The following is a 26,292-nucleotide window of genomic DNA, read 5'->3' as shown; positions in this document are numbered from 1 at the left end:
TCAAGGACCCAGCATTCTAGGCAAGCTGAAATTTAGTTCCTACCTTTTCTCCCAGGGAAAATCATCCACATGAAGAAAACCTAAATCCCTAATGGGAGTCAATATCTAAAGAGAAACTGTGTGCAACCTGAGACCGAGGCTTGATAGGGCAACCAGGAAAAAGGAATGTCATTGGCTTGGGTCCCCACCATTTGTGTGTTTGTTTTTTTGAGACAGAGTTTCACTCTGTCGACCAGGCTGGAGTACAGTGGTGCGATCATAGCTCACTGAAGTCTCAAACTCTTGGGCTCGAGTGATCCTCCCAACTTAGCCTCCCAAGTAGCTGAGACTAAAGATGTTTGCCACCATGACAGGTGCTTTGTTTTGTTTTTGTACAGACGGGGTCTCACTGTGTTGCTCAGGCTGATCTCAAACTCCTGATCCTCCCACCTCAGCCTTCCAAAGTGCTGGGATCACGGGCCTGAGTCACCATGCCCTGCCCCACAAGTCTTCATAAAGTAGCACACCAGGAAAGGAAAAACCAAAGGCAACAATGGAACCAGGTATAGCACCTGGCACGAGGCCTGGCACAGTGCAGTTGCTTCATGAGTATTTATTGAATACATGAACTTGAAAGTCCATTGCTAGCCCTAAAATGCTACACTCTTACGATGAAGCAGTGACACATGCTACACCATGGATGAACCTTGAAAACATTATATTAACTAAAAAAAAAAAAAATGCTAGCCACAAAAGGGCAAATACTGTTTAATTCCACTTATATGAAATACCTAGAATAGGCTAATTCGTAGAGACAGAAAGTAGCTAGTAGTTGCCAGGGGCTGAAGGGCAAGAGGAATGGGGAGTTATGGTTTAATGGGGAAGAGTTTCAGTCTGGGATGATAGGAAAGTTCTGGAGATGGATGATGGTGATGGTGGCATAACGTTGTGAATGTACTTAATGCCAATGAATTGTACACTTAAAAATGGTCAAAATGGTAAGTTTTGTGTATAATTTAACACAATAAAAAACTGTCAAATGGGGCCAGGCACGGTGGCTCACGCCTGTAATCCCAGCACTTTGGGAGGCCGAGGCGAGTGGATCACTTCAGGTCAGGAGTTCAAGACCAGCCTGGCCAAAATGGTGAAACCCTGTCTCTACTAAAACTACAAAAATTAGCCAGGCATGGTGGCAGGTGCCTGTAATCCCAGCTACTTGAGAGGCTGAGGCAGGAGAATTGCTTGAACCTGGGAGGCAGAAGTTGCAGTGAGCCGAGATCACGCCATTGCACTCCAGCCTGGGTGACAGAGTGAGACTCTGTCTCAAAAGGAAAACAAAAACAAAAACTGTCAAATGATGTTGGGAGCACTCTGCTCCGGATGGAATTTTTTTTTTAAATATTATTCTTTTTAGAGATGGGGTCTCCCCATGTTGTTGCCCAGGCTGATCTCAAACTCCTGGGCTCAAGCAGTCGTCCCACCTCAGCCTCCCAAAGTGCTGGGATTTCAGGTGAGCCACCACGCCTGGCCCCAGGATGGATTTTTTAAAAGATGAAGGGGTACAATGCCATGACTTGCTGTGTTTGAGGGCAGCAGAAACTGGAGAAATGGTGCTGCCAGATCAGGCTTAGAAAAATAAACAACACAACCCAACTTTGCTTCAAACCAAAGAGATTTTAATGGCTCTTGTTTCTTCCCCAGGGCCCTAATAGGGGTGGTCTCGCACATGCTCCATGATTGCCTTCAAGCCAAGCCAGGTCTCCTCGGCTGTGGGCAGGATCTGACGGGCTGGCAAGAGGAAGCCGTAGCGCCCTGTGTCTCTCAGTTCAAAGGCAAATGAGTACTTGATGCCATAATCATAGGACCAGTCAATGCTTCCTCCACTGGCTTGGTCTGAAGGGCAAATGAGAATAAAGTTTGGTTACACGACTACCACTAGCCTTCACGCAATGGAACCTCCATATTAAATTCTACTATCATAGGTAAGCCAGGCCCCTAGGTGTGAACTGTAAGAGGGGGGAGAGTTTAGTAGAGGGTCACATTTATGAAAAAACACAATAATTTGAAAAGCAAAAGGTGTTATTCAGCGGACACTGAACTGTGCCTTCCTTCAGTGCTCTTAGGAGCCCACGCCATCCTAAGTGGCCTCTTCTCCACCTTAGGTAGGCCACACCACTTCCTTCTTTAGAAGGTACAGACATGGTTTTCTCTAGTGGGAGTGGAGGGATTACAAATGCAGTAAGAGATTTGGTCCCTACCCTCAGGGGACTTTGAGCATTAAGGGTGGAGCACTCTCTGCTCTGCTATCAAATTGCATGTACAGCACCTCTGTGTGGTGGGTTCAGCCAACACAGTAATGTGCACCTGAGATCTGTGTGGCCGCTGATGTGACAGATGAAGAAGGAAGATGGCATTAACTTACAAGTCAGTCATGACTCAGAAAAGCCGAGCAATGGACCGGCCCTGTGGCCCCTCCCAGGAAGGGCAGTTAGAGGTCACAGGAGGACTCGGCTGAGGCACAGATGTCGGAAGCTACCTAGTCCCTAAGAATGGGGCTGGAAAGACCAGGGAGGTTGTACCAGAAAAGAGTAGGGCTAGAGGTTAATATTGTGAATTAATATTGTCAACGCCCATGATTTTTGTCTTTGCCTTCACCCAGCAGAGCAGCTTGGAAATTAATGCCTGGTAAATAATAAATACTAAATGGTTGCTGATTTGAACTGAATCTTCCCTGGACCAAAATTACCAACTCATACCTTTTGGTGTGTCTACATGACACAGCCAATCACACTAAGAGGTCAACTGTAGACAGAATACTGGTCTCAGATAGAATCCCAACCCTACAAATCATTATCTGGGTGACCTAAAGCAAGTCATCTATTTCCAGATGCTTCACCTGTCACAGAGGGATGATATTACTACTTGTTTCACAGGGGAGTGAGAATTAAATGGCATAATGGTTGTGATGACACTACTGGCTGTGTCAATGTGCTAGGCACTATGTTAAACTGGTTGTGAATCTCTAGGTAGGTACTAGCATTATTCCCATTTTACAGATGAGGAAACTGAGATTAAGAGATTAAGTGGCAAGGCATCGTGGCTCTCTGCCAACACTTTGGGGACCAAGGCAGGAGGATCACTTGAGCCCAGGAGTTTGAGACCAGCCCGGGCAACATAGCGAGACCCTGTCGCTACAAAAAATTTTTTTAAAAAATGAACTAGATGTGGTGGCACATGCCTGTGGTCCCAGCTACTCAGGAGGCTGAGGCGGGAGGGCTGCTGGAGCACAGGAGGTCCAGGCTACAGTGAGCCATGATCCTGTCACTGTACTCCAGCCTGGGCAGCAGAGTGAGACCCTGTCTCTAAAAAACTAAATAAAATAATAAAATAAAAACAGGGATATTAAGTGAAGGAGCTAGGATAATGTATGTAGAATAAGCATTCAATAAATGTCAGTTATGTTTGTAACTATCATTGTCAATAAATGATCAGGATCCAATAAAAGAAAGTTAGGCCACGTTAAGGACTGGAGTTATCTGTGGGAGAGCATTCACCAGGAAACTAACAATCAACGTTTACATAGTGCTTTAGAATTAGGGAACACTTGTATTCCACATAATAGCTTTTGAGCCTCTCAACAACCTATTTCACAGATATAAGAAACCAAGGGAGAATAAGTGACTGGACCATGGCTACTTGGTTCCAAAGTGGCAGTGCTATAACTCAAACCCAGGGCTCTGTACCCAAGCTATGTGGGTTTTTTTTTGTTTTGTTTTGTTTTTTGTTTTGCCCCCCTATGCCTCTCTGAGAAAGAATTCAAAGAATAACTAACTTCTGGGCCAGGTGTGGTGGCTCATTCCTGTAATCCCAGCACTTAGGGAGGCCAAGGCGGGCGAATCACCCGAGGTTAGGAGTTCAAGACCAGCCCGGCCAACATGGTGAAACCCCATCTCTACTAAAAATACAAAAATTAGCCAGGCATGATGGCATGCACCTGTAATCCCGGCTACTCAGGGGGCTGAGGCAGGAGAACTGCTTGAACCCGGGAGGTGGAGGTTGCAGTGAGCCAAGATCGCCCCATTGCACTCCAGCCTAGTGACAGAGCAAGACTCTGTTTCAAAAAAAATTTTTTTAAAAAAAGAACAACTTCTGAACCAAACACCTACTGTAGCACAGCTCCTCAAAGCCCTTTCCAGATGGGAAGCTGCCCAGGAAATGTCTCACCCACTACAACCATACAGCCATCTCTTGGGTGGAGTGAGGCAGGTGTTCTGCCCAGAGCTGCATACTGACCTGGGGCAGGAAGCAAAAAGTGCTGAGTTAAAACTAGTCCTTAGAGGTAGAGCTTGTCCAAGCTGGAATGAGGCCAGGATAAGAGTCAGCTGTGGACAATGATGTGGCTAGAACTTGGTGGGCCATTCACAGTCGGGCTCCAAAAGATCATACAGCAAATCCTACACCTGCTTATTGGAAATCTCTTCCATTTCTGTGACCTCACCAAAGAAAACATACCAAACCTCAGCCTTCCAAGGTCTATCTTACTAGTAAATACCTCCAGATAAGGTGGATGAAAAGCTAGATTCCTTGTAATAAAATGGCTGAGACCTATGTAGGGGTCTCGGGGATACACAATGCTATTCGGCTGACACTCTGAACTCGAGCCTCCACTCAAAGGCTGCCAAGCAAAAGCATTCATTCCTCAGTATTAAGCTGCCATCATGTCTCAGGCTAGGTCCATCCTCTGTCTCCACTGCCACCACTCAGAAGGCCCTTCTCCCTGGGGGTATCCCTGATGAAAGTGAGGACAATCCCATGTGGAACATGGTTAAAAAAGTCTCAGCAACTGTGAGCAGATCAGTCTTCCCAGAGAACCGCCTAAAAAATATGTAACAAGAGGCCGGGCACGGTGCCTCATGCCTGTAATCCCAGCACTTTGGGAGGCCAAAGAGGGCAGATTACAAGGTCAGGAGTTTGAGACCAGCCTGACCAACATAGTGAAACCCTGCCTCTACTAAAAATACAAAAATTAGCCAGGCGTGGTGGCACGTGCCTGTAATCCCAGCTACTCGGGAGGCTGAGGCAGGAGAACTGCTTGAACCCAGGAGGCGGAGGTTACAGTGAGCCAAGATCACGCCACTGCACTCCAGCTCGGGCGACAGAGCAAGACTCCATCTCAAAAAAAAAAAAAGCAACATGAGCGCCAAAGCTGTTCATTCCATTTAACTTGACAATCTTGCCTCAGGAATATATTCCAAAAAGATCATCTAAGAGAAAAAGGAGTTGGTACAAACATGTTTATAGTAGCACTGTTTAGCATAAAGATGAAACAATCCAAAGATTCAATAACTGGGATATAGCAACATCATGGAATAACAAAAAACTAGAATGTAAATTCATAAAACTTTACAGGAAATGATGTTAATTTTAAAAAGCTGAACATACCGGTAATCCCAGCACTTTGGGAGGCCGAGGTGGGTGGATCGCTTGAGGCCAGGAGTTCAACACCAGCCTGGCCAACATGGCAAAACCCCATCTATACTAAAAATACAAAAATTAGCCTCACGTGGTGGCACACACCTGTAATCTCAGCTACTTGGGAATCTGAGGCAGGAGAATCTCTTGAAGCCAGGAGGCGGAGGTGGCAGTGAGCCAAGATTGCGCCACTGCACTCCAGCCTGGGTGACAGAGCGAGACTCTGTCTCAAAAAAAGAAAATCATGACTAGCACGGGTGCATTCCCGTGATTCCCGCCATCACCCCTCCTATGGCTGTGGCTATATCCATGCCCACAACACATTCAAAGACATGCTCCTCTCATTCCATCCTGAGCCACAGCTTCTGCCCACCTCTGCTCGTCCTCCTGTCCCCAGCTCTGGAACCTTCACTGCACTAGTCATTTCTTCTCTCTCCTGTATGTTCCACCTCTCCCTCTTTATTTGTTCTTTCCCACAGTCAATAAATATATCTCTTATCTCAAAAAGAAAAAAGGCTTCCATTCTGCTCTCCTTCCCTTATCCACTCTTCTGAAACTGCTCTGGGTTAAGGTCAACAATAAGCTAGTGATGAAAATTCACTGGAAAATGTCTTGCCCTTATCTTAGTTGACTTTTCATGGCCTTCACCATTGTTGACCGCTGCCTCTTTTTTATTTTTTTATTTCTTTTTATTTTTTTTTTTGAGACGGAGTCTCGCTGTCGCCCAGGCTGGAGTGCAGTGGCACGATCTTGGCTCACTGCAGGCTCCACCCCCTGGGGTTCACGCCATTCTCCTGCCTCAGCCTGTAGCTGGGACTACAGGCGCCCGCCACCTCGCCCGGCTAATTTTTTGTATTTTTAGTAGAGACGGGGTTTCACTGTGTTAGCCAGGATGGTCTTGATCTCCTGACCTCGTGATCCACCCGCCTCAGCCTCCCAAAGTGCTGGGATTACAGGCGTGAGCCACCGCGCCTGGCCTGCCTCCTTTTTAATAATTACTTCTCCCCTGGTTTCTGACATCCAGGGTTCTCTGCCTTTCTGCCTAGCCCTTGCTGCTAACCCCTTCTGCTGCCTAACACCTTGCTCCCTGCTTTGCCCAGGGTTCCTCTCACTCCAAATGTTCCCCCTGCTCTACTGGTCCAACCACCCACTCTATGCCAACTCTTCCCAAATCTCTCTCTGCACAGAATCCCAGGGCATGTAGTCCAAAACCTACAGACCATCTCCATTTGAATACCCTACAAGGAGCTCAGCCTCAATATGTCCACAGCTGAACTCATTATCTTTGCAACCTCACCCCTCTTTCACCTTCCTGGACTTCTCCCTCAGTGAGTGGCACCAATGACTTTCAGTGAGGACCTCTCGCCATCCAATAAATGACAAAGCTTCTTGGCTTTATCTCCTAAATCCCTTCCATCGTCACTGGCCCTGCTGTAGTTTGGGCCATTGTCTCTCACCTGAACTCCTCCTCCTCTTCCTATGGGATGTCTCTACTGCAGTCCCTCATCACTCCATCCACACTGCTGCTATGTTTTAGCTAAACACAATGCCTCAATTCCCTCACCGTCCTGCTGAAAACCCCCCGATGGCTTTTAGAATCCTCTGGATTAAACCTAAACTCCTTACCACGGCACACAAAACCCTGAACTTCCCCAACTCCCTTTTCTCCCTCTTTCATTTCAGCGATCTCAACCTACTTGTAGCTCCCAGAACCCATCACGCAATTTTATAGTTCTATGCCTTTGCATATGCTGTTGGCTATGAGAATGCCCCATCCTTTTTCTCCTTCTCTAGCTACCCGGCAACCAGTCTTTACAACCCTACCCTCCTCTTACATGAAGTTTTTCCTGACTCCACTTCCATCGGATCCCCCGACTTTCTAATACTTCTGTACCATGTATAGCCTACTATTGCACACATTATACAAAAGTTCATTTGCCTTCCTGTTCATCTCTTCTATTAAAGAGTTCTGTGTGGGCACATTATGTCTCCAGTGCTTGGCATAATGCTTAACATATAATAGATACTTAATTTAAAAGTCTGTTAGAATGGGTGGCCAGACATGGTGGCTCACGTCTGTAATCCCGGCACTTTAGGAGGCAGAGGCGGACAGATCACTTGAGGTCAGGAATTCGAGACCAGTCTGGCCAATGTGGTGAAACCCTCTCTCTACTAAAAATACAAATAAGTAAATAAATAAATAAATAAATAAGATGGGTGTGGTAGCGGGCACCTGTAATCCCAGCTACTCCAGAGGCTGAGGCACAAGAATCCCTTGAACCTGGGAGTTGGAGATTGCAGTGAGCCGAGATGGTGCTACTGCACTCCAACCTGGGTGACAGAGCAAAACTCCATCTCCAAAAAAAAAGGAAAAACAGAATGGGTGCCTATTAAAGGCATTGGTTTCCAAAGGATCCTTGGGCATGGAAGCACTAGGGAACTCCTGGGCATGGAACTGTGTGGTCCTGAGTTTCCAGCTTTGTCCATAAGGAAAGGACCGTGCCTTTGAAGGATACAGAACCTGCACAAGGGTGCACTGGGATTTCCCAAAGCACTGTAGTAGTTTCTTGTTTTTATCTCAATCAACTGGGGAAGAGGAGGGCCTAGAAAGTCTGATGGCAGGCTCTCCAGACTCATTCCTCACACTGCTGCTATTCCTGATTTCTCCTTCTCCATCTCCACATACTCTGCATCAACACATGGCTGCAGCAGAGTCTATCCACGGAACCACCTGGGTCCTCTTCAAGAGTCACACCCATTCTGCCCCCACAGTCCATGGAATTCTCAGGGCATGAGCCCCTCTTAGCCTGGAAAGGGAAGATAATAAAACAGCCAGGTCTTAGGCCAGGCACAGCGGCTCGTGCCTGTAATCCCAGCACTTTGGGAGGCCGAGGTGGGCAGATCACCTGAGGTCAGAAGTTCGAGACCAGCCTGACCAATGTAGTGAAACTCCGTCTCTATTAAAAATACAAAAATTAGCTGGGCATGGTGGCACACACCTGTAGTCCCAGCTACTTGGGAGGCTGAGACAGGAGAAGTGCTTGAACCCAGGAGGTGGAGGTTGCAGTGAGCTGAGATCAAGCCACTGCATTCCAGCCCGGGCAACAGAGCGAGACTCCATCTCAAAAAAAAAAAAAAAAAGAAAAAAAAAAAGAGCCAGGTCTTGATAAAGGCTTATTTTTAGATAAACAAATTCTACAGAATGAGAGTGAGCTGTAAGGATCTGAACAAGCACAGGAGAGGCCACAAAGCATATACTTAGGGAGTTCTTTGTTCCGGCCATCACACAGTAAGTATCTCATGGAGGAGACTAGATTCACTGAGGGAAATTGGGGAAGGTTGGGTTCCATGCATGAAGACCTATCCCTTTCAATAAAGGCATTTAAAAGTTTTGGCTCAAACTCACACGGTGCCTGCCATCTTAGTGGGTCATTTGTAAAAACTTCCAGCACATTGGATACTTACAGATGACAGAGCAGATTGGTCCCACTTTGTACTTGGTGCCATGCAGGCTTCTCAGAGATTGGGCAGCCTTTTGGGCCACTTCACTCTAGAGTAAGAGAACCAAAGAAAGGTAGACAGATAACACTTGTCTCTTGGGAGATCAGTTGCCCAACAGCAGAACATAGAATACTCTAACTAGACTGTCTAGTTAATTGAGGTGAAGGCACAATACCCTTTTTATTTGAACCATTTTCACTGTGAAGTAAGCTTACTTCTCCAATAGAAGTAAGTTCACTTCTATTGGCTTTGAAAATACAACGTGAAGGTCCTCATTGTCTATTTGATCATCCTGGTGTTTGCAACACTCAAGGATTCATTATTTTGCCACCAGTTCTCCTTGTTCAGGGGTGTGGCTAGAAATAGGGTAGATTTAAGGGGTCTAAAGAGAATGTGGACTGACCCCAGGACATATGTGGGAAGTTGACTTTTCTTTTACTAGATCCCTACGTTGGCTTATTTCCCTATGGCTGTCTCTTTTTCCAAGAAGTAGAGCTCAGAAAAATATTTTCCATTATTTGAGGGTTCCAATTTTGACTGATTGAGGCTTTACTGTCCTTGTCAGGGATAAATGTAAGGTCTTGAACTTGGGTCCAGGAAAACAACTGTACAATTACCAGATGGGGGAAACCTGGCTTGGTAGAATCCTTGGAGAGCCTGGGGGTTACTCTTGTCAATGAGCCCAACATGAGTCAACATCACAGGGCTACTGCCAAAAAACTAATGTGATCCTCAACTGAATTTGCAGAAGTGCACGGTCTGGCTGAGGGTAGTTATGGTCACACCCTGCTCTGTGCTGGGTAACCCACAATACACATTTCACATTCACTTCTGGGAGCTACCTGCTATAGTTTGGATATGTATTCCCCTCAAGCCTCATGTTGAAATCTGATCCCCAAGATTGGCGGTGAGGCCTAATGGGAGGTGTCTGGATCATGGGAATAGATCCCTCATGAATGGCTTGGTGCAGTCCTCACAGTTAGGAGTGAGTACTTGCTCTGTTAATTCTCTCGAAAGCTGGTTGTTAAAGAGTCCGGCACCTCCTGACTCTCTCTCTTGCTTCCTCCCTCACCGTGTGATCTCTGCACACGCCAGCTCCCATTTGCCTTCCATGAGTGGGAAGCAGCCTGAAGCTCTCACCAGATGCCCAATCTTCCAGCCAGCAGAATCATAATCCAAATAAAACTTTTTCCTTAATAAATTACCTAGTCTTAGGTATTTCTTTACAGCAACGCAAACAGATTAAGACACTACCCTTGAAGAAGCATATTCAGAAAACAGTGACCAGAATAGTAAGGGAACTTGAGCCCATAATATGAATGCTTGAAGGAACTGAGGTTATTTAGGAGTAAGAGCTAGGAGAAGCAGGCTGGTGGTCTTCAAGTAATTAGTGCATTCACCTCTCAAAGGGAAATAAACTTGCTCAGTAGAACCAGATGATAAACCAGGGCTGATAGGTGAAAACCATACAAAGATTTCGCTCTCTATAAAGAAGAACACTAACAACCTTCCCCAACACAGAATAGGCTCCCCTGAAGGCAGGAAGCCATCTAATCATAGCCTAGATTGACTATCTGCTAGAGGTTTGAGCACAGGTTTAGATAATTTAAGGTCATCTAGGTCTAAAAAAAGAACATTTTAGAACTTTCTTTTTCCCTGATATGACCTTGAATGGTAATACTGACCATCAAAACCTCACAGCGCTCAAATCTAACTGATGAGATGAAAGGCATACTTGAATTGGAATAATCTAGTCTATTTCTGCATGAGGCTGCTGACAATAATCTACTTGAAGGTAAATTGACAAAAAGGTCCCAACTCTGGGCTTATTTCTAACATATGGGTTTCACAAACCAAGCCTAAAAGCCAAATTAGAAATAATTTGCACATTCTTTTTAGCTGGGGATAGCTCTTGCTCAGTTGTGAACAGCCTTCTGAGATGTCACCATCTGATCTAAGGCTGGGGCCAGTTGGCTTATTCCTGAAACAGGAAGGGTGACAGAAGGTATCAAGTTAGGGAAGTGAGTGTTTTACCCCCAACATCATACACCAGTGCATCGTCATGGTAGATCACAGAGCCAAAGATCCCAGAAAAGTATAAGACAAGTTGCTGAGAAGCAGAATTGCTCAGCTTGGAGCGTTTGACTACCAATCCAAAAGCCTCATATCCAAATCCAAGGGTTTTTTTCCCCCATATGCAACAGAAAAGCATGTTCTGGGAATTTATGCTCAAACCAGGCTCCTGCTCATCTAGACTAAGGTAACAATAACTTCATGAATTCTATTTCCCAAAGAAACTTAATATAGGAAAGTTCAAAATCAGTCTTTCAAACCTTTGGCTGCATCATAATCTTCTCGGTGGTTGAACTTATGTTTCATTCATTGCTGTAATGGTACACCTCCACCTTAGGGCATGACTTTATGCCTGAAACTTACTTGACCACACAATGGATGTTTGTTGCTGGGCTGAAATTAAGTTTCAGAAACTCACCAGCTCATCAAAGTCATCTAACTTGGTACATTTGTACCCATAGGGGAACATCAGCAGCTGGGAATAGCTGTGGAGGGTAATGAAGGCCTTGACTTTTCCATGACTCTTGATGAAGTCCACTATGGATTTCACTTCAACTTCAGAGTTGGCACTGGGTCCATGGTATGAATCAGAGCAAGGGTTGCTGCTGGCTCCAGGTCCTGGGGAGATGCAGAAGTAGCCCAGTGAGGACAGTGAGCTCTAAGAAGACACTGTAGGGAGGAGGTCACCATGCATCACTAATTTTCTCCTCTGGAAGTCGGGGCAAGATTGTCATTGTGTTAGATCAAGTCTCTTCCAAAGGTTATAGTCAGAAAGCCTAACTGAAGTGATTCTGGACACATCTCTTCTTCAAAAAATATGGTTCCTCTATACAGTAGAAAGAGCCATCTAATTAGATCGTCTCCTCTCTGTAGGAGTTATTGGAAGAAAAGCTAGATTTAATATTATGGATGGAATTCCTGCATTGGGTGGGAGTTTAGCAAGTTCATTTTCTGGGATCTCATCCAATTCTTAGAGTCCAACAGTAGAAGATTCTATGCATCTGTAATTCCAAGGCACAAAGCCACAAATGCAAGGAACCTCTGACACCCTTTCTGCAGTGAGGAAATCATGACTACATTTGACAACAAGGCCACCTTTGGCCTTGATTTTCTCAGCAACTAGAGTGGCTCAAGACCACTGAAATGGGTCCATTGTAGGCCTGGCCAGGGCTCTCACTGCTAGAGAAACTTCCAGGGGATGAGTAGGGATCAGGATTCCCTAGGCTCCCCATGTGATACAGACAAAACGTCACCTTATTTTAAAATTATTTAATGAAAATAATATCGGGGGGATTGACATTGAACTGTGGGCTATTGCTCAGTATTGTGCTTTAATTATTTTTCCACCACACTAAAAAAAAAGAATTGTAAAAGCAATGAATGGAGTTGCCACTCATCCATATCCTGTAGCAGTTCTCTACAGTCCTGTCTTAGTTCCACAACTCTAATTAATTAATTTGTCTTATAAATACATAGTGATTACCTTCTGCGTTGCAGACACTGTGCTAGGTGTTAGGAATACTACAGTGAAAAAGACACAGCTCCTGACCTCAATTTTATCATAGCCTAGTGAGGGGGAAAAAATTTAATTCTATGGTTACTGAAACATAAGGGGTTTTCACCAGTGGCTGAGGCCGTAAAGGAGCCCCTAACTAGCCTGACACGGAACTCCAAAACATAAGCGCTGTCACAAAGCCAGGGCAGCAAGCTCACATTTTATATTTGAATCTGTTTTGAAAGTCAGTTTCTCCATCCTGTGTGTATGTACTTCTTTTTAGTTTTCTTTCTCGAAGCATCCATAGATGATGTAATGCTTCTCCTTGGAATAGATCCTATCCCCCTCTAGTGGCTGGCTCAGGGCTTCCCGAGTCCTCCCGCCACTGCGCAAAGTCTTGCTCCCGCTGCACAGAAGGCTAACCGGGCGACAGCTTGTGGGAAAACCAAGATGTGAGACAAAATATATTAAATGCTGCTCAGAGCTCTGTGACAGCACTGTGCTCCTGTGAAGGGAATTTAGTTAAGTGTTTTTCAAAGAGATTTTTAAATGGCTTAAATCCTGGATGGGCTTAGCCAGCTGATGCACTGCAGGGCCATTTGAACCAGCTTGTGGGCCAGACCACGGGCTGACCATCCCTGGGGGCAAGTCCCTGCGCTCACCTCCAAAACCTGCATCCCAGTTCCGGTTAGGATCCACACCAACACAGAGGCTTCCAGATACCTTGGACCGGGTCTTCCGCCACATACGATTCTTTCAGATCCCACCCAAAAAAGCACATGGAAAAAAAGAAAGAGGGTCATTCAGCCTGATCAGAAGGTTCCTTTAGAATTCTGTCAATTTCCCTAGTTCTCTGGGACACTCCTTTCCCTTGGCTTGGGGAGGTGTTGGACAGTCCTCATACAGGTTCTGCTAGGAGTTTCTCTGCCATCTCACCAAAGTGAGACATGAATACGCCCCCATCTCCTCAAATGAACGCCTGCCAAACACGTGCCATGGAACCCTAGTTCTGTCCAAGGCCAACAGCAAGAACCAAAAGCAGAAGAGAGGGTTCTGCAATGAGACTATTTGGGGAAAATATGGAGCTAACTTGGTAAACTTACTTCAGAACTTCTAAGGATTGTTAATGTCTTGTTTTTTATAAACCTCTAAGAAACGGATACGGTGGGCGGTGTTTCCTGGTCTTGACAATGGAACCCTTGATTCATATGGTATCTCATGGGATGAGTACTAGTATTAGTATCAGTTTCTTTGAAAATGTCTTTGAAAACGCTACCGTAGTTAGCTCTCTCTAAAAATAAACTTGAAGCTGTCATTCATCTTGAATATATGTGGGGTCATGGTTGCTACAATAGTGTATTGTAATGAGATTTTAAGGGAAAAAAAAAACCATGTAACTCTTTTTAGTGATATTATGGAGGATTTCTCCCACAGATTTTAAGTAAAATGCTGGATGCACTGTACTGCCCACCTAAATCCTACTGCAATCTAATTGTCAGCAGGTAACATCCGCCTCCTCTTTTTTATCAATCCTACCACAAAAAAATGCAGAGATAATTGGAACAAATCTCCTAGATGACTCACGGTGAACACTGAGCTCTAATAGCCCAGCCTAACAGCTGAAATGGGCTCTGGCTGAGGCAACATATAACGACATCATGTGTTGGAATAAGAAGTGATTATAACCACTTCTCTAACCCTCATTTCCGGGTGACTACTGAGAAATTAGACATTCCATTTAGAGTAAATCAAGAAAAGAATGAGTACTTTTATTTTGCTTTTGAAGTTCCTACACATCTCCTTAGGTCCTTGTTGAAGAAGGGAACAAAATCCAGGCTTACTTTGGTTTGAGAGAACACGTATCCATCAGGGTTTGTGACTGGCAGGAGGAAGATATCCAGGGTGTCCAGAATGGAAGTGATGGATGGGTCCTTTCCATAATCAGAAACAATCTGAGCAAAGACAAGATACATGTCAACCTCACACACCGCTTTTGTCGGGAACACAGGACAGAATAGTAAGGTAGTGTGTTTTTTCCAGATGTGAACCAGGGATCACTATTGATCAAGGAAAGTCTTCTAGGCATCCAGCAGTCCGGTCTCCTGCAATGTTAATGTGTTGAATATGCTAGCGTCTATACTTTTATTTCTAATCAGAATAATTTACTTCTATTGAGTAAAAATCAGATATCATATATCTACTCTTTCCAAAGCAGTAACATTCTTCCTATCCATCCCAGTGAGACATTTTGCAATAGTGAGCAGTGATATATGTGACTTATGTGGACCTATGCACCAAAGAAATTTTGTTTGGTATTCCTTAATCCCTACATGAGATAACTTTCCAAAAGAACTCACAACCAACATCAGATTACTTAAATATGCAGAGACATTGCTAAAGACACAGAGAACAAGTTAAATTCCATTTGGGGAATTACATTTTTACTTGCCATTAACCGCAGTTGAGTTGAAGTTTCTGCTGGATTAAAATTTATTCATTTCCTGTGCTCAGCCATCCTAAGGCATTATTATTCAACTGTTAAATATCCATTTCATAATACCCTAAAGGTAACCGCATTTTAATTGAAGGGAAAAATGTATCAGTCAGTATGCACGTGGTTGCACATGCTTGAATGATCTGATGTGGATTGATTTCCTCTGCTCGTGAATTAACATTCTGATTTATAGCATGTCATTTTTGAATTACTTAAGAAACACCAGACTAGGTCATACCCAGCCCCATGTCCTGACTCTAATGCCAACAAACTTGTGGAAGAGAGATCTTACTACACCCTACCTTCAAAATCAAATTTGGGAAATTTTCAGAACAACCCAAACACCCTTAGCCAACTCCACTTTGGATCTGTGGGTTAACTCTTCTTGCACCTGTTTGTATTTTCCAGGTGACCCCCTTTCATGATTTTATAAATTTCTAGCATATCATACCACAGCCCTCAGGGTTCCAGGCAGCAAAGTGATTTTTCTCTAGTCGGTTCTTATGCTGAAATCTGGCTCCCAAGGGTCCTCCCTGGCCACCCGTTCAATCTCTTTAGCTTACTGAGTCTTTTTTTTTTTCCCCTCTCTCTCACTCAACAGCAATCGTCACATCGCGGTGTCTTTTAACACAGCGCACAGTGGCCTGCCCAAGGGGAGGAGCCTGGGGTGCTGGATGGGGCAATACCAAAAAAGTCTGGATGGGTTGACTGCCAGCCCGTGTGACAAGAGAAGGGTTTTGGCTGAGAGCGCCAGCCATCAGGACCACTGGGACTGTCATGGATTTTGGTGGGCCTGACCCCAGAAAGGCAAAATAAGCAAGGAATATTAGGCAAAATGACCTTATTTGCTGTCCAAAGTGCCGTAGCTTGTGTAACCCACTCTCGAGCATGGATCCCAGCATCCAGCCAGATAGCTGGCTTGTCTCCTCCGGTGCTGAACTGCAAAAGCAAGTGTGGCAATGTGACCGGCTCCACTGCCGTGGCACCTGGTTGCCTCCTTTCTACCCTAGACCATCCTTCTCTGTCCCTCTCTCTGTTCTTGATGTGATTGACAGAGAAGAAAATACAGACAGTGATGCTGTCGACTAACTCTCATTTAAGGAGAATTTTCTTTTGTCCCCTTCTTCGAATGCAAGTGTAAACACAGACTGAGGGGCATAGACAATTCTCCTCTGATGTCTGTAAAAAATCGTTGTAGATGATGACATGAAAATATCTTCATATGCTGAAAATTGGAAAAAAATGGATTACAAGGTTTCATTTTTATTTTTAAAGAAACTAGTTCATTTATACATACACATACATATGAGAAAAAAGGAAAAGGAGAAGGAGGAAGAGAGAAAAGGAAAAAGAAAAGAGAAAAAAGTAGAAAAATATACAACAGATTGTTAATAGCTATTATCCTATAGTTATGGAATTAGAATTATGAGGATTTTTTTCTTTTTTCTTTTCTCTATTTTCCAAATGTATGCAATAATAGTGTTTTGTTATAAAAATGCTTGTGATAACCTTTTGAGACCTTCATAAAAACAGGATAGCAAGCCTCCGGAGGTACTTTCCAGAGTTTAAATTTTATGATCTAAGTGACTTAGTTTTATTTGAAACAGTGGCTTTGCCAATTGGATCAGTAAATGGAGAGGAAAAGATTATTTTTGCACCATCAACTTCTATCTCTGTGCAGCATTCTAAACACAGCAGATAAGGTAAATGAGAAGTGCAAATCCTTGCTAAAAATTACAGTTCATGGGTTCTAGGAGTTTTAGTTAAAACTGTTTTGTGCCTTTTCCTCCAAAGAGCTCAAATGTAAAAAGCAGGGAACTTTCAAAAACACAACATCCTCCACCGCCGAACCACGCAGGAAAAGGGAAGGCCAGGGAAGACCAAGGTGGAAGAGAATCTGGGGTTTTCTGATCCAACTCGGCGCGGGGAGGTGGGGTGCGGGTAGAGGAAATAAAAAGAAAGAAGGGAGGTAAACATTAGCAAATGTATCCTAGTGGTATAAAGTAGGCAAATCACTCCTCTCAGGCCTGCTTTGGGAAAAACGCTCTGGAGAAATCCATCTGTCCCAGTTAGTCAGTTGGTTCCCAGCCATAACGTTTCCTAATTTAGCGAGGAGTTGTGACATTACCTCTTTTTGATTTTTTTTTCTCTTAACAAACTCTTTCTAGGAAATCTGGGGAAATAATTTTCACTGTTTTTGAGGACAAAGTGCAAAGCTTGAAATTATGTGCACAAAGACTGTCAGAGGTTACGAGATGGCGTAAAACCCTAACCTTTTTTCATCTATATCCTTTTTCAAAAGATCTTCGTTCAGGGCGTTTGTCTTTGCGGTTTAGGGTTTAGTTGTCCATCATCCTTCTGCATACGACCAGAACTCTTCTTTAAAAAACAAAAAAGAAAAAAGAAAAAGAAAAAAAATGCAGCTTAGGCAATTAGTGCTTTTTCTTTTTTAACTGGTGTGCGTGTGTGTGTGCGCGTGTGTGTGTGTGTGTGTGTGTGTGTGTTTAAAGAGGAAAGAAAAAAAAGAGAAGGGGAGGGGAGGCAGAGAACTCCCAGCTTGATGAATTACAGCCCCCAGCCCCCAACCTCCCCCGGCCCGCACCTCCCCCTTCCTCGGCTCCTATTGGCGCATTTGCCCCGGTTCCCCAGGAGCTCATCTCTCAGGACGCGAGCATTAATTCACTCCTGCAGACCTGCGTCAGCTTGCTCAGGAACAGAGAGAAAGAAAAAGAAGGGGGCGGGGGTGGGGGAGTGGATACTCAAAACCAGCAAGGACCGGTTAGGAGGAAAAGAAAAAAAAAAGTAATAAAAAGGAGCCTCTCTGTAGCACAAGCTGGGACTGCCGGCTAGCCTGGGAGGAGGGAGATTCTAGAAACATCGAGAGGAAGAAACGTCCCAGCACAGTGTACCTTGAGCACGTTCATAGGCCGGTTCTCAAAAGAAGAGCCAATATTCACTTTGCTCACTAGACCAGGGTGCTCAGCCACGAGGTTATCCATTTCTTGGGAAATCTGAAATGTTTCAAGTGAATAAATAGACATTTGCGAGTGAACCTTCTGTTGCATGAGATCTGATCCCCTGGTGATTTTCCCCATTCCCTTGGGACACAGCGGAGGGGGCAGCGCGGCCCGAGCTGTAGGGTCGGAGGGTTTGGATCCAGCTGAGTGCTGCTGAGTCCGTCGGTGTCTGCAGGGCTCTTTGCAGTTTTGTGCAAAGCAAAATGGCACACTTCCCTGAGGTACTTGTGGCTTTTGGCGACCCCAGCCCTGAGGTGGGGTTTCTCGCCCTTGTTAGCAGAGGAACACAAACGGTAGTGCCCCCTCAACCCCAAAATGGATGTAGAGGCGATCGCTACAAAATGTCTCCCGGCTAAATCAGGCCCAGGGACAATGGGGTTTCTGCTGCAGACGCACGAAGGCCACCGGCTACTCCAGCTCCTATTTTCAAGGCGATTGAAATTTTGTGCATCTGGAGAACCCAAGCTGTGTCCATTGCTGGGATTGAGACGTGTCCGGGCGCGTCTGGAGAGCTAGCGGGAGGAAGTCAGTCCCTCCAGCTGTTGCCAGTATTTGCACTCTGTAGGAGACAGACATCAGTTTGTCTGGGAGAGCGGGAGGGCGTCTTGTTTGCTTCACTTCCTTTTCTTTCTTATTCTCTGTGCTGGTCCACAGTCCCCTATCTGAAACCCTTGAGGCCATATATATCTCAAATAAGATATTTTTTTCAGGGGAGAATTTTAGAAAGGTAATAGGAAGTATATATTATGTATTACACATGGGACATTGCTCCGTATTCAAGCACATTAATATTATTTCTGGCAGTGAAACAAATGAGCAGTGAGGCAATTCAGGTCAGATTTTGCTCCCAAATGAGTTTAGGTTAAATCAGGTTTTTCCATCAAATAAATTAGGAGAAAAAAATGTTTAAAGCTTTTTGCATTTAAAAACTGCCAACTTGGAGACTTGGTGCCTACCAGATACCTCTTCTCTGGCTCTTTCGTACTCCCCATGCCACCCCTTGGCCCTACAACCTCCATCCCCTCCGGCCCATTTCCATCCCTCGACTCTTAAGTCAGTGCAGATAGATTCCCGTGGGCCTGGAGAAGAGCTCTGTGCCACAGAAGTAAATGCAGCACTGCCCAGGATCCCCACAGCAGCATGGAGTAGCAGATGCAGGAAGGGGATAGTCTCCACAGAAATAACAAAGCCCAGGAAAGACAGCAGAGACTTCATGAGGCTTTGCTGCCATGAGGTCTTAGAGAGCACATCCCTGTGAGGCAGAAGAATAGGGTCTGGAGGCAGGGAACCCAAGGCCAATTCAGGCTGACTCCCTAGAACTAAATCAAAAAGAAAACTCCAACTTTCCACGCCCAAGTAACAAAAGGACCAGAGGCTACTCCCTTTGCACCAACCCCCGCTTTTTGGCACGGCAGATGAAAAATTGAAAGTACCTCTGATTGGTCCCCTCCTGCAACCAATCAGATTGGTTGCAAGCCAAGTCTTCATTTGCATAGGAGTATAATTTTGTAACTTCACTTCAGCCTCTGACTGGCCACTTTCTGCAACCAATCACACTGATCGCAGGCTACTGCTTCATTTACGTAGGGTGTACACCAAGTAACCAATGGGAAACCTCTAAAGGGTATTTAAATCCCAGAAAATTCTGTAATGGGCTCTCGGGCCCCTATGCTCGGGCTGCTCCCAACCTGTGGAGTGTACTTTTGTTTTCAATAAATATATGCTTTTGTTGCTTCATTCCTTCCTTGTTTTGTTTGTGCGTTTTGTCCAATTATTTGTTCAAGACGCCAAGAACCTGGACACCCTCCACCAGTAACACTTGGATGGAAGTCAGAGGCGTCAAGGTGGTCCCTGATTCCATCATCAGTGGCAGCCCGGAAGCACATCTCTCACCTGGCTCTGTGCCCCGATTGCATCGTCAGTGGCAGCCATGATGGCTTCCCTGGCTTTGTGGGCAGCACAGGTCAGAAGTCAGCAAGGGGGCTTAGGGCAAGAGCACCAGCTTGAGGAGGCTGCTTGTGGGTACCCTTTAGACACTCCACAGTGGGTGGCTGTTGAGATGGGCAAGTGGACTTCAGGTCCTACATGAAGCAGGAGTAGGTGTGAAGCCAGTGATACTGGTACTGGCTGTGAAATCCTAAGGAAACTTGGAGAAGTTAGAAAATAATAGAATAATTTCTAGGCCATTAAATCACCACGTGGTAGTATGAGCTTTGTCCTTAGAGGAGAGAATGGCCCGTCTCCGTGATGTTCATTTTGAAACACCTACCTCTTCCAGGGTATGGTAGGCCCCAAAATTGAAGTTACCACTCCGTTCTCTTCTCCTATTAAAAAGCATTTCTTCATTCTCTTTGTCCAACAGGACCTAAGATAAAACAATTCTATCTATGACTGGTTTACAGAAATGCATTTCAGTCTGTAATTGTGAAGGAAAGGGTAACACTTGGGTCCCCAGTACCAAGCTTTCCTCTTCTTGTCCTGTAGGCTTTGAGGTCATGACTTTCCCTTATTCTGGCCCCAATGTGAAAGGGGATGGAGCATTCATGGGACTTCCTACCAGCCAGATGCTGCAGGTGTGCCAGGGTAGGTTTGCAGGCACAGTCTTATGGCTCATCCTACCTTTCTGGGAGCTTAGGGCCTGTGTTAAGAGTTAACCTCTAAACAAAAACTAAATCAGGCCAGAGTCGGTGGCTCACACCTGTAATCCCAGCACTTTGGGAGGCCGAGGCGGGCAGATCACTTGAGGCCAGGAGTTTGAGATCAGCCTGGGCAACACGGTGAAACCCCACCTCTACTAAAAATACAAAAACTAGCTGGGCGTGATGGTGCATGCCTGTAGTCCCAGCTACTGGAGAGGCTGAGGCTGGAGAATCGCTTGAGCCTGGGAGACAGAGGTTGCAGTGAGCCAAGATCATGCCACTGCACTCCAGCCTGGGCAACAGAATGAGAGTCCTTCTCCTCCTTCTTCTGCCTAACATCCTTTGGTTTGCACTTTATATTTCATGCTGTAGGCTGTCTTTTGCCCTTTCCCTTAAATTCTTTGTTACCATATTCTGCATGTGCCAAATGCAAAAGAGAGAGAGACAGTGCCCTCCTACCCACCTTGCAAGGGGAGCCCAGACTGCTGGAAGGTCCTAGTGGCACCCACAGGTCCCTTCCCTGCAGAGAGTACTCAAGCATAAAAGAAGATGGAACTGAACTGACGTTCATGTGGCCCAGCAAGCTGCAGGAAGGCGAGTCCATGGCATAATTACCTGCACGTCTTCAATCATGATGGAATAGGCAATTCCCTGGGACTCCAAGAACACTTTGACTGCCTGGACGTTGACGAAGGGAACTCGGACGTGGGCTGTCTCCCCTGGGGTGGTGGGTGATTTCCAAAAATCAAGCTGAAAGGGATAAAAGTCCAAGCCAAGGAAATGAATGGGCTGTTCTGGGGAATGGACAGTTCAGCACTGATAGATTTCTAGAAATCAATTTGCATCCACTTTATCTTGAGCCCACAAGTTTTGGAATCATTGTGGAATCACTATGATATTGCAACAAGCTCTTTTAAATATCCACATGTCAGCAAATCCATTATATTGTTTCCCCTGCCCCTATGGCTAGATATTAAAACTGGCAGAAGGAAAAGATTATTAAAACGATGGCAGTTTTTTTAAGCTGGGATTCTAGCGATCCAATTCATTTAATAATGGGATATAAATGCTATAAATTATTTTATAAGGGAAATATGCACTAAAGGTGTTTAATTTTTGAAAGTAACTTTCACATTTGATATCTCTTTTCATTCTTACAATAAACCCGAGAGATAGAAGAACGGCATATTTATCGCCATTACTCTGAGTGAGAAAATGAGACACAGGGAAGGTAGGTGGCTTGCCCAATGTCCTGTAGTTGGGACTAGAGCCCAAGTTTTCAGAAACCCAGCTGCATGAGTTAGCATTTCACACTATGTCATGGGAGTCAGAATACAGTCGAAAATAGAGCTCAATCATGTTTAACTGTATTCATTCTGGGAACAGCAACTCCCACTAGATCAAATACCTGGAGATGTTCTTGAGCCTCCAATTGTAGCAGATTTTTAATTTGTTCTTCATTGCTTGGTACAATCTCAAGAACTTGGTCTCTAAAGAAAATTAACCACAAATATGACCTTAAAAGCAAAACCTGGACACTGTTTCCTGTTGCTTTCTGCACCTGTTAGTCTCTGCGTAAAACAGATTAATGCAACAGTCAATAATCTCTGTGACAATCCAGAAGCTAATAAATAGTATGCTAAACCCACATCGCCAGAATGAGAAGGTGATAGAATGGCGTTATTTCCTCCCAGGAAATGTTATCTAAATAATAATGAATAGGTGTACCTGCTCCTAGCAGGAAGCCTGCCATTAAAGTTACCTTTCCCGTAGCTAATCAGTCAAATAACACCTGCTGCTTGTGGAGTGTTATAGCTTTTAATACTTGCCTGTTCCTGTTGTTCAGAAGTAAGTTTTTAAAAAGTGGAATAATTTGGTGCTTGTAAGAGGAAACAATTCATATGTGGGTAGACCTAAGATTTTGTTTTTAATGGTTTTGGGGGTTTTGTTTGTTCTTTGATTTTGTCAACTGAAAATGTATCAAGGTTCTATCCCCAGACCCCATTCATGGGGCCCAAACATGGGGCATGGCCAGAGATAGTTGGGACCCTGATAAATTATGTGCCGTGCCTCTCTTTACAAACACACACACACACACACACACACCCTTAATAGGGAATGAAGGATGAACAGGAAAGAGAAATCTCAAAACAATCAAGCACATCTCTTTAGGAAGAGTTCCCTTGGTGACAGAGTTTCCCCTTCTAGCCTTTCTCCAGGTAGGCAGACTTCCTAAGTCACTGCCCCAACTGTTTGTGCAGTGGGGAAGGAATCAATACAATGAGCCATGTACAGGGACCAGAATATGGGTCTTCTGAAACCAAGCTCCATGCAATTTCCTACGAACTCCAGTGGAATACAGAAGTGATGGAATGTGAGCTCTTCGAGGCTCACCTGCCACAAATGGTCTGAAAATTCTTCCATTTAAGTCTCATTATTTTCGGTTAATGCATGGACTCCCAGGAGTCCTCCTTTAAAATGGGAAGGCACTGAGAAAAGTAATACAACAGGGTCATATTTCCTGGTGTGTGTTCTAAAGAATAGTAGTTCTTTGAGTTACTCAGTGAAAGAAAGAAAGAAAGAAAGAAAGAAAGAAAGAAAGAAAGAAAGAAAGAAAGAAAGAAAGAAAGAAGGAGAAAGAAAGAAAGAGAAAGAGAAAGAAAGAAAGGGCAAGCTGGGAGCAGTAGGTAGTTTATGATTAAAAAAAAGAGTACATGCTGCAACCTAGATCCCCTCTTATAGATTTATAATGCACACTGATTTAGCCAAGGCTCCTAGAAATCCTATAGTTTGTTTAATCCTCTGATTCCCACATTTATTTGACCAGTGGCTTTTTGGGACCAAACTTATTTGACTGCTTTCTTAGTTCCCTGGACCACTCTTCAAAAAATGCTGCCTGAAACCCTTCATAGAATCATGAAGCAAAGTACTTTGGAGCAAAGATGAGTCCTCCAAAGCCAGGAGAGGAGGAGTTGAGCTGAAATCTATAGCCCTGGCCTTTCTACTTCATGAGGTTCCACCACCTAGGTGCTGAATCTAAAGATCGGGGGTTAGGGCACAAGGGCTAACGTGGATGGTAAAGCCCAGAAGAGCAGGAGGAGGTGGGAGAGTAGCATTGACACCCGCTAAGTTGCCTGAAACAAATGGCCACACAGCTGTATTTTCCCTGATGTCTATCATCCCTACAGTCTGATCACTGGAGGGAAAAATGAGTAAGGACAGAGAGAAATAGGGTTATGTGTGTTCAGTTTTCACTTTTGTCTTTTCCTTTAAATGTCATTCACCTCCTTTTTGATCATCCACTCCTTTTTTTCACACTATTGACTTATCCCCAAATCTAAGAGAACTTCTCTGAAAACACTGAACACTTATACCCATTTACTCTGTAACAATCAAAGCCTCCATCAATCAGGTAAGTAAAATTCAAAGAAGCACCAGAAAGCATAACTTACCCCACAAATGTTTCTAGAGAGTAGATATGCCCAAAAAGGGCACCAAAAAACAGGATCAACCTCATGGCCATGGGTTTTCCTAGAGTCCAGAATTCAGAGTCCTTCCTGAACTTTATTTGTAGGGATGGCAGCTGAGGGCGATCTGCTGGCCCTCTGAGAACTCATGTGAATTCCCACATGGGAAAATTCCCACCTGCATGTGAAATTCTCAAGGTCGTAGACATCCACCTGTGTGATATCACCAATGTGTATATGTTCCATTCCTAGGATAAGATAACAAACTTTGATGGAAAGAGAACAAAATTGCTAGAGCATACCAAGGGCAATATAGTTACGATTGAGACCATAAAACGCCACTAGCTACCCTGTGATAGAAGCCAGATTAATAGACCTAGAGGTTAAAGTCTTTTCTGGGTCTCTGACACACACACACAAAAAAGGCCAGAGCATTTATAGTAATTACTCAGGCATCCTGTCTATCACATTCCATTAGTTTGCTCATTTGTTTATTTTTATAATGTTTACCTTGAAACACTGCAATCACTCAGTCCACATCTGCTGAGTGTCCCTGTAGATGTGGCCCATTCCAATCCTCACTCTATATTAAAACAAAACAGAGGGCCTTTTAATATTCAATTTTGCACTGTCTCGAAAGTGATCCATCTGCATTTACACCAAATTGATATCCCTCTTTCTGTGCTTTTTCCCAAAATGAAAATGTCTTTCTGATGACATTTCCTATAACAAGCAACAATGAAGTTGCTTGTTATAAAAAGTGTGAATTAAAAGAAAGTGTTTTCTTTAACCATCAATAATTCTTCCATCCAAAGAAAACCATTTGGCATATGTCTTTCCAAATTTCTTTCTCTGCTTTCCAGTTTTTTTCTTAAACAAAGATTAGACCATATCGCGTATACTGTTCTTTAAACAACGGTGATCTTTTCTTGTTCATAAACATAGATCTACATTAATCTGACTTTGTTCTTCATTGCTTAAGAAGAAAATATAACTGCTTATTTTTAGAAACCATAGTTTATTTAATTTTAGTTGTTCATACACGTTATATTAAGCCTAGAAAGCCTCAACCACAACAAGCAGCAAGGAAATTTTCGTCTGTCCTTTGTGTGTCAAATTTATCAGCACACACTTTAAATCTCTGGGTTCGCATTCTCAAATATCTGCTTTAAGGGGAAAGGTATATACACAGTGTTTCTGATTTTAAGAATGACTGGATTAACTTGGTTTTTCATTCTCCTGGGAGTCAGAGAGAAGACAGAAACCAAAAGGCAGAGGCCATAATTCATCCTCATGTCTCCAGCACCTGTCAAATAAACAGTAGTTCAATAAACTGGAAGTATGTACTTGGAGAATCAATAAAAGCTTCCTGGAAAAAATCAAGTTTCAGGCTGGGCGCAGTGGCTCACGCCTGTAATCCCAGCACTTTGGGAGGCCAAGGCAGGTGGATCACGAGGTCAGGAGATCGAGACCATCCTGGCTAGCATGGTGAAACTCCGTCTCTACTAAAAATACAAAAAATTAGCCGGGTGTGGTGGCAGGAGCGTGTAGTCCCAGCTACTCAGGAGGCTGAGGCAGGAGAATGGTGTGAACCCGGGAGGCAGAGCTTGCAGTGAGCCCAGATCGCACCACTGCGCTCCAGCCTAGGCAACAGAGTGAGACTCCGTCTCAAAAAAAAAAAAAAAATGGAGTTTGAGTTGAGCCTTTGTGCCAAGGCAAATGTGAAAAGAGCCTGGATTTCTGGTGGTAAGAAAATATAAGCTAGACAGGGAACCAGGGGAGAGCACATGATACACAGCTGGGTTAAGGAGGAAACTTAGCCCAGCAGAGCAGAGACTTGACCCTGGGAGTGGTGGGGAAGGTAAAATACCAGAAGGTGGGCTAGAGGGCAAAGGATCTCACAATCCAAAGAGAGGAGTTCACACCAGATGATATGGAGAGCCTTGGAAGGTTTCTAAGCAGGTAACTGATTGATGAGGGCAATGCTGAAAATGGTGAACCTTACAGGATGGTGCCTGGCAGAGATCCTCTAAGCAGGGAGTCAAATATGAGCCTCTTGGGGAAACCAAGATTTAGGATGATACATCTGGACTTGTGGATGGCAGAGGAAATGTCTGAGATGGGCTTGAAGAGAGATTTCATTGGAAGAAACACA

At 44.4% G+C, this 26,292-nt stretch overlaps 1 protein-coding gene across 1 annotated transcript; it reads right to left on the bottom strand.

The window, feature by feature from the left end:
- Positions 1-283: 283 nt before the first annotated feature.
- CPA2 (carboxypeptidase A2) lies at positions 284-24,720 on the bottom strand. The gene is made up of 12 exons (XM_003813481.4): positions 24,648-24,720; positions 24,123-24,385; positions 22,079-22,160; positions 21,286-21,420; positions 20,301-20,396; positions 17,924-18,025; positions 15,855-15,953; positions 14,362-14,472; positions 13,183-13,273; positions 11,444-11,643; positions 8,917-9,001; positions 284-1,872 (listed from the first exon to the last, which is right to left on the bottom strand). Exons 2-12 carry the CDS (start codon positions 24,191-24,193, stop codon positions 1,685-1,687), a joined length of 1,260 nt encoding a protein of 419 aa, XP_003813529.2. The 5' UTR covers positions 24,194-24,385; positions 24,648-24,720; the 3' UTR covers positions 284-1,684.
- Between the last annotated feature and the right edge of the window lie 1,572 nt (positions 24,721-26,292).

This window comes from Pan paniscus, chromosome 6 (genome assembly GCF_029289425.2).
Source record: "Pan paniscus chromosome 6, NHGRI_mPanPan1-v2.0_pri, whole genome shotgun sequence".
Lineage (NCBI taxonomy): Eukaryota > Metazoa > Chordata > Mammalia > Primates > Hominidae > Pan > Pan paniscus.
The sequence above is the reverse complement of the archived record's forward strand: the minus strand, read 5'-3'. Positions and strand labels throughout refer to the sequence as shown.